The sequence below is a fragment of the Sorghum bicolor genome, chromosome 5 (assembly GCF_000003195.3).
Source record: "Sorghum bicolor cultivar BTx623 chromosome 5, Sorghum_bicolor_NCBIv3, whole genome shotgun sequence".
NCBI lineage: Eukaryota > Viridiplantae > Streptophyta > Magnoliopsida > Poales > Poaceae > Sorghum > Sorghum bicolor.
In genome coordinates, this window is record NC_012874.2 from 65,091,559 (window position 1) to 65,099,574 (window position 8,016).

Sequence of the window (8,016 nt, forward strand, 5' to 3'; positions counted from 1 at the left end):
CCGTGAACGGCGCTGCAAAAGATCAGAGGAAGAACCGACGCCGTCGACCAAGAGCTGGACGACATCGTCGCAGCCAACAACACCGTAGCGCAGGAGGGCGACAATGACTTGCGACTGATCCTGACGAGCCGGCGGTACCGCCCGCAGCTAGCCATGCATGGCCATCCTGATACCGTCGTTCACGCAGCTGCCGGGGACCAACGCCATCGGGTTCTACGCGCCGGTGTTGCTGCGGAGCATCGGCATGGGCGAGAGCGCGTCCCTCCTCTCCACCATCGTCCTGGTCATCGTCTCCTCCGCCGCGACGTTCACCTCTCCCTGTTCGCGGCCGACCGTTTCGGGAGGCGGACGCTGCTCCTCGCCGGCGGCGCGTAGATGCTCGATCGTCTGCGAGGCGCTCATCGGCGCGATCATGGCGGCCAAGCTCATTCTACAGTTCATTTGAAAGTTCTGTATTTATTGTTTACTGAATGAAATTATTAGCATGTATATATTGTTTCCGGCCGTATTTTATATTATACTAGGAGCATACCCCGCGCGTTGCTGCGGGAATTGCGGATTAATGGATTGCGTAGTACGATGATGTGGACTATACTTATTTTGTCTTGCTGGCGTGGACACTACAATTGTCATATGTGCTATTGGATTTTAATTGTATATATGTGGTAGCACGTTGCATGTTGAGATAAATAGTTATTAAGGTTTTACTTAGTGGATTTTAACTCAATATGGTAGTGCATTGCTTAGGTGGATAGCTTGCATGCTTAGAGAAATACTTAGTGGGGTTTAGGATTATAAGAGTTATAGATATGCAGCTCCGAGTTTCCTCCCCTCTAAACTCACTGTCACCAGGGCGGCTGGGCCCACTCATAAGCTGTTGATCCCCTCTCTTTCCTCGCCCTCCTACACAGAGCAAAGCACATCGGACCGAGCAACGTGCGAGCGACGTGAGGTGTGCTGTGCATAGTTATTAGGACCGGACCGGACCGGCGGTTGGACCGCTAAAAGACCGAACCAAGCTTAAACCGGTCCGGTTCACTTAAAAGACCGTTTGAGCAATCGAACCGGTAAAAACCGGTTGAACCGGCCGGTTTTTTGTGGAACCGGTGAACCGGCCGGTTCCAGTCGAACCGTCCCGGTTCGTAATGGCGCTTGCTAGTTCAACTGCAGTTTTCCTGTGCTGCGTGGTGCTGGTTAGTGGAGTGCATGCACGTGGCATCAATGGGCCCCCAAGCTGCTCCTCATTTTTTTGAATGTTACGGGTGGAGTGCATGGCTGGATTGACTGCATGCACCTGCCATTGGCTGCTCCTGTTTGAATGTTTCATGGGTGATGGTGCTTGGTAGCGCTAGCGTCAGCACAATCTTTTAAATTTTAAATTTTTATAACTTTTTAAATAAGCTCCAAATTAGATAAATAATATATCTATTTTAATTGTCATAACGAGGTCTTCGCAATAGTACACTCCATTTTAGCATTCACGATTATGTTGCAATGGTGAATATTTTAATTACTATTCTAGTCATTCCACTTTGAATTATCACAACGAGATTGTTCACACACTTTTGATGTTTTGAATTTAAGAACATGTCATTTTGTATTTGGATAATTGGATCTGCATGTGTAACTTTATGCTTGTACAATTAAATTATGTTTTTTACCATCTATTAATTATTATATATATATATATATATATATATATATATACCGGTTTAATATATTGGTGGCCGGTTCGATTTAACCGGTTCTAAATAATCGAACCGACGGTTCAACCGGTTCTAAACGGTTGGACCAGTGAACCAGTGAACCGATAGCCTCGCCGGTTCAATCTCCGGTCCGATCCTAATAACTATGGTGCTGTGTGCATGGCCGGTGGTGCGGCGTGCGTGGATGGTGGCAAGGCTAGGCCCATGCATGCATGCGTGGTGGGAGCAGTACGTAGTCGAGGCCGGGGCGGCGGGGCGCCGGGCATGGCGTGGGGGGTGAGGGCGGTTGCGGTAGGGAGGGTCTTGCCGGCAGCGGTGGAGGTAGCTAAGCGATGCCATGGGCACGGTGCATGCCCGGGCGCGATGGGGGTGAGGGTGGTCGCGGTAGGGAGTCTAGCAGGCCGCGGTCATCGGGGCAGCCAAGTACTGGCTTGTTGGGACAGCCGACCACTGGCATGGGCACGGTGGGTAGTGCCGTGTGTAGCCACAACCAGCCATGGAGGTTGAACATGGGCGGCAGAGCAGCGCGTGATGAAGGTATGGATAAGCCGGTGCCGTTGGTGATGGAAGGAGAAAGAAAGAACAAGAACGAACCTTTATTTTTTGTGTAATAGTGGCAGTGCTGGATAATTTTCCCTTATTCCTAAAATAAAACTAGAGCATTTTGTGTGTGTGTGTGTGTCTAGAGTTGCAACAATGCCTAGGTGAAGAGAGAGTATCTTCTTCGGATGACGCACAGTACACGGAAAACGACGAATTATGGATAATTTAAGTATGGGGCAATAAGAACTCCTCACTTTTCAGATGATGTGGATAAAAATGACGTGAACATGATTGAATGTTGTGAACTCTTGCGATTAATAAGTCAAGAGCCGCCTTAGAAAATTCGTACCAAAAAAACGTAAACAAACAAGATGCACGTAAACAAACAAGATGCAGACGGCAGGCACATGCTTTGCAAAGCTCCAAACAAGGGCACATCACATCGAAGCTTGACCGGATGGCAACAGCAGCCAGCTACAGCTGGTCAACACAACTCCAACAGCGTGGCCGCCAAGGTTCACTGACCAAGCTCTCACCTTCAGCTAAGCTTAACCGCCGCAGTGGCGGACCATGGCCGTCGGTCTCGTCGATCCCGGCGGCAGCGATGGTCGTCAGTATGGCGGGAGGATTACTAAGTTCGTGGCCCTGTCTTGCGTCACCGCGGCCATGGGCGGCGCCATCTTCGGCTATGACCTCGGAACCTCTGGTACGAATACGACCTTAGAATTTCAGATTCATATCCCGGAAACAAGTTAGTTTCTACTGAATCGAAATTCAGAGAAAAACGTAATGAGAAACTGATAATATCTTCAAGCTTTGGTTTCCGAAGTGCCCGCCCATCCATTACAAGATTGTTTGCACAGCACAGGTGGCGTGTCATCCATGGGGTCGTTCCTGGAGGAGTTCTTCCCGGACGTGTACCGGCGGATGAAGGGCGACGTGCGCGTCAGCAACTACTGCAAGTTTGACAGCCAGCTCCTGACGCTCTTCACGTCGTCGCTCTACATCGCCGGCCTGCTCACCGCCATGCTCCTCTCGTCGTGGTTCACGGCCAGGCGCGGCCGCCGCCCGTCCATGATCATCGGCGGGGCGGCGTTCCTTGCCGGCGCCGCGGTCAGCGGCGGCGCCGTTAATGTGTACATGGCCATCCTGGGCAGAGCGCTCCTCGGAGTGGGCCTTGGGTTCGCGAATCAGGTCAGAGTCGTCGACTACAAATTTCCCTGAATCTGACAAAATTCGGTAGTCCTGCAACATTCAGCCCTGCTGAAAAGAACTGAAGCCAGGCAAAATTTGAAGTTCAAAAATTCTAATTTGGCCACATTTCGAAATTTACCCATATGTAGGTTAGTTAAACTATTGTTCAAAAATCCAAACTCAGCTGAAACGCATGAATGGCTTTTGTTGCTGAAAATCCAAAATCCAACAACTTTTTCAGGCAGTACTTTTGTACCTCTCTGAAATGGCCCCTGCACGATACCGAGGAGCATTCAGCAACGGGTTCCAGCTCAGCCTATGCCTCGGCTCCCTCGCCGCGAACATCATCAACTACGGCGCCGAGAAGATCACCGGCGGCTGGGGCTGGAGGCTGTCGCTGGGCCTGGCCGGCGTCCCCGCCGCGCTCTTCACGCTGGGCGCCGTCTTCCTGCCAGAGACACCCAACAGCCTGGTGCAGCAGGGCGAGGACCGTGGCAGGGTGCGCGCGCTGCTGCAGAAGATCAGAGGCACGGACGACGCCGCCGCCGTCGACGCGGAGCTGGACGACATCGTGGCGGCGAACAGCACGGCGGCACGGGGCGGCGGCGGCCGCGGCGACAGTGGCCTGCGGCTCATCCTTTCGCGGCCGAGGTACCGGCCGCAGCTGGCGATCGCCGTCCTGATGCCGGCGTTCACGCAGCTCAACGGGATCAACGCCATCGGGTTCTACGCGCCGGTGCTGCTCCGCACGGTGGGGATGGGCGAGAGCCTGGCGCTGCTCTCCACGGTCGTCACGGTGGTCATCTACACGGCGTCGACGGTCGTCTTCATGTTCGTCATCGACCGGTTCGGCCGCCGCACGCTGCTGATCGCCGGGAGCATCCAGATGCTGGTCTCCGAGGTCATGATCGGCGCCGTCATGGCGGCTAAGCTGGGGGACGAGGGCGGGATGCCCCGCGGCTACGCGGCGGCGCTGTTCGTCCTCATCGGCGTGTACGTGGCCGGGTACAGCTGGTCGTGGGGGCCCATGACGTGGCTGGTGCCCAGCGAGGTGTTCCCGCTGGAGATCCGGTCGGCGGGGCAGAGCATCACGGTGGCGTCCGGGTTCGTGTTCACGATCTTCATCGCGCAGGGGTTCCTCGCCATGCTGTGCCGGATGAGGGCCTGGCTCTTCTTCTTCTTTGCGGGGTGGATCGTGGTGATGACGGCCTTCGTGTACATGTTCTTGCCGGAGACGAAGGGGATGCCCATTGAGCAGATTGGGAAGGTGTGGAGGGAGCACTGGTTTTGGGGAAGGGTTGTGGGGTCGTCAGAAGAATTGCAGGCGACTCACAAAGTCAGTGACAATTTGTGAAAAGAACTGAGATAAGATTAAGAGTGTTAAGTAATTAAAAGGGTCCCAAACACCAAAATTTTAATGGCTCAGTCTGGTGACAACCTCTGAATCTATATATCTTCTTACTTATTCTCCCTCCATTCCAAATTATAACTCGTTCAGACTGTTTTAGAGAGTCAAAACATTTAAAATTTGATCAAAATTAAAAATAAAATTATAAAGACTTATGACATCAAATAGTTATACTATAATAATATAATTAGTAATCTAAATACTCCATCGGTCCCAACAAATTCACTACGGGAAACAGTAGATTTGCCTAGAGCTTTAAAGTTTGCCGAGAGCATCCTATCGGGCTCTCGGCAAACACGAAATTTGCCAACAGTCACTCTCGGTGAACAAATACTCTCGGCAAACAGGTCTTTGCCGAGAGCACAACTCTCGGCATAGGCAGACGCTCGGCATAGTGGACTCTTTGCCGAGAGCCTGGTTAGAGCTCTCGGCAAAGAGCTTGACGGGGTTAACACCGTTCCTTCTGCCGAGAGCAACGTTAAACTCTCGGCAAACGTTTTGTCTTTGCCGAGAGCCAGGGCTCAGCTCTCGGCAAAGAGGTGAATTTGCCGAGAGCTAGGGCAAGGGCTCTCGGCAAACTTCCTTTTTTTTGTTTTTGTCTACCAAACTTTTTCTCTGACCTTCTTACACTTACTGTGACAACATGTCAAAGTATGGATTAGTTTGTACACATTTTGCTATATTTCTTGCTTTTTTTTTGTTTAAGTGAGTTTGTTGAAAAACATTGGTAAGAACTTCAAGTGCATGAAATCACGCGTTTCTATGCACGAAATATCGATATTCATGGTACTTACGCTAATTCAAGGCGGCATCACATGTGGAGATGTTCAGGTTTCTGAGGGTCCGATGTGATGCCTTGCACGAAACTTTCTCAAAATTTTACCACAAGCTACACATGACATGTGATGACACCTCATAAAGTTTTGTGATTTTTTGAACTCGTTTGGATTTTCTATAATTTAAAACATATTCCGCACCGTCTCAAAAGTCATGGTTCGGGAATGAAACGTGCGAGAGCTAGGGTGTCTTCGTGCACACGGCCTTGAATTAGCGTAAGTACCATGAATATCAATATTTCGTGCATAGAAACGCGTGATTTCATGCACTTGAAGTTCTTACCAATGTTTTTCAACAAACTCACTTAAACAAAAAAAAAGCAAGAAATATAGCAAAATGTGTACAAACTAATCCATACTTTGACATGTTGTCACACTAAGTGTAAGAAGGTCAGAGAAAAAGTTTGGTAGACAAAAAGAAAAAAAGGAAGTTTGCCGAGAGCCCTTGCCCTAGCTCTCGGCAAATTCACCTCTTTGCCGAGAGCTGAGCCCTGGCTCTCGGCAAAGACAAAACGTATGCCGAGAGCCGCCTTGATCTGGCTCTCGGCAAATCACGGTTCACTTGACCTGCCCAACCACACCCGCCCGCAAACCCCGCACACACACTCACACGCCGCGCCAGCAGCCACCGCCACCCGCCGCGCCGCGACCCGCCGCCCCCTCCCGGCCGCGACCCGCCGCCCTCTGCCTCCGTGCCGGCGGCCTCCACCCATCTCCCGTCCCGCCACCCACCACCCCCAACTCCGCCCCCACCTCGCCCCCTCCCCGCCGCCACCCTGCCCGCAACCCGCGTCCGGGCCGGCGGCGTCCACCCCGCCGCTCCCCGCTGCCACCCAGCTCGCCCCCTACAGCCCGCCCTCGCCGACCTCCCACCCGCCCCCACCAGCCCCCCACCCGCAGTGCCCAGTGCCCACCGCCAGCCCCCCACCCGAGAGGGAGGAGACAGAAGAGGAAGAGGAAGGGAGGAGCAGGCAGGGGAAGGAGGGAGGAGCAGGAAGAGAGAGGAGGGGCTCCACCGCCGGAGCTGTTCGTCATCGGCGGCCATCCGTGTCGTCGTCGGAGCACCGCGTCGGCCAACTCCACCGCCACCAAGGTAATGGTCAGTAGTGTTAGTACTAGTGTGTGTAGTGTTAGTAGTAGTAGTTAGAGTAGTTAGTAGTGACTTGATATACATGTGGTGTTAGTGTGTTGATGATGGTGGATGGTGTCGGCCTTCGTGCCTTTTCGGTTGATATGATTTGTGGTTACCGGCCATCGTGTCGTTGCTTTTGCAGGGTTTGGGTTCCTCTCCACGCAGGGGAGGTGCTGCCGAAAATTTGACCTTAAATTTTCATTTTGCAGAGAGGTGTGTGCATAGGAGCGGACCCGGAGTGTCTCTGCTACATCTTCGCACTAAGTATACCCTCTCGTCCCGCATCTTCTACTTTACCTGCATTCTTTTTTAGGGTTTAGGGTTTCTTGTCGTAGATCACGTGACCCAGTTAGGCGTCTCCCGTCCGAAATAGGTACGGTTGGAGGTATGCAGATTACTGCATATCTCTCTGACCGTATCAGTTTCGGATTGTCCACGTTCTTTGGACAGCCCGCGTATGTGTAGTAGGGTTAGTTTCCATGGTTTGCTCATATCCGACATAGAGTTTCGGCATCACCTCGACGTTGTTCTTCGGATACACACTCTCCATGGTAGGACGTGTATCTGGAGAACAGCGGGGAGGTGCTGCCGAAATTCTGTCTCGGATCAGAGCAGACTATGGAAACTAACCCTACTACGCATACGGGGGTGGGATTAGGACCTATCCTATCCTATTAGATGTTAGGTACACCTTTTATCTGCAAGTCACATTACTCGTCGCTATATATGTTAGAGGATGGATGATCGTCAGTGGATGTACACGGGCCGTAGAAGTCAGACTGATTTCACCAATGAATGGTTCACGAAGACTGAGGCTTTTTTGGAGAGTGCATTTGGACCGGCTACGAAAGGAAGCAATAGAGTGTTGTGTCCCTGCATGAAATGTGCAAATAGGAGATGACAAGACAAGATAAGAATGGGTCAACACCTTTTGAAGAATGGATTTATGCCGAACTATACTCGGTGGGTCTACCATGGTGAAGCCCATCGGACAAGAGAGGAGGTCGTCAGACCACGCATCGAGCATGTTGATGATGATGCCGGGGTCGCAGACATGTTAGATGACTATCAGCAGGCACAGTTCTTTGATGGACGTGCAGATGAGGAGACCGAGGAATGTGCAAAGGCGTTCTACAACATGTTGTCTTCAGCACAGAAACCTCTTCACGGTCAAACTGACATTTGTCAGCTCGATGC

At 51.8% G+C, this 8,016-nt stretch overlaps 2 protein-coding genes across 2 annotated transcripts; both read left to right on the forward strand.

The window, feature by feature from the left end:
- LOC8062689 (hexose carrier protein HEX6) lies at window positions 2,653-4,797 on the forward strand. Its single transcript, XM_021462129.1, has 3 exons — window positions 2,653-2,955; window positions 3,118-3,443; window positions 3,685-4,797. The coding sequence occupies exons 1-3, from the start codon at window positions 2,820-2,822 to the stop codon at window positions 4,795-4,797; spliced, it is 1,575 nt and encodes a 524-aa protein (XP_021317804.1). The 5' UTR covers window positions 2,653-2,819.
- LOC110435995 (extensin-like) lies at window positions 6,204-6,794 on the forward strand. The gene has a single exon (XM_021462130.1). The coding sequence runs from the start codon at window positions 6,204-6,206 to the stop codon at window positions 6,792-6,794; it is 591 nt and encodes a 196-aa protein (XP_021317805.1).

Excerpts from the sequence above, each read along its gene's own strand:
- LOC8062689 (XM_021462129.1), top strand. The coding sequence starts at position 2,820 with ATGGCCGTCGGTCTCGTCGATCCCGGCGGCAGCGATGGTCGTCAGTAT. Across the intron at positions 2,956-3,117 it reads CTATGACCTCGGAACCTCTG|GTGGCGTGTCATCCATGGGG; the intron begins GTACGAATACGA and ends TGCACAGCACAG. Across the intron at positions 3,444-3,684 it reads GCCTTGGGTTCGCGAATCAG|GCAGTACTTTTGTACCTCTC; the intron begins GTCAGAGTCGTC and ends CAACTTTTTCAG.
- LOC110435995 (XM_021462130.1), top strand. The coding sequence starts at position 6,204 with ATGCCGAGAGCCGCCTTGATCTGGCTCTCGGCAAATCACGGTTCACTT.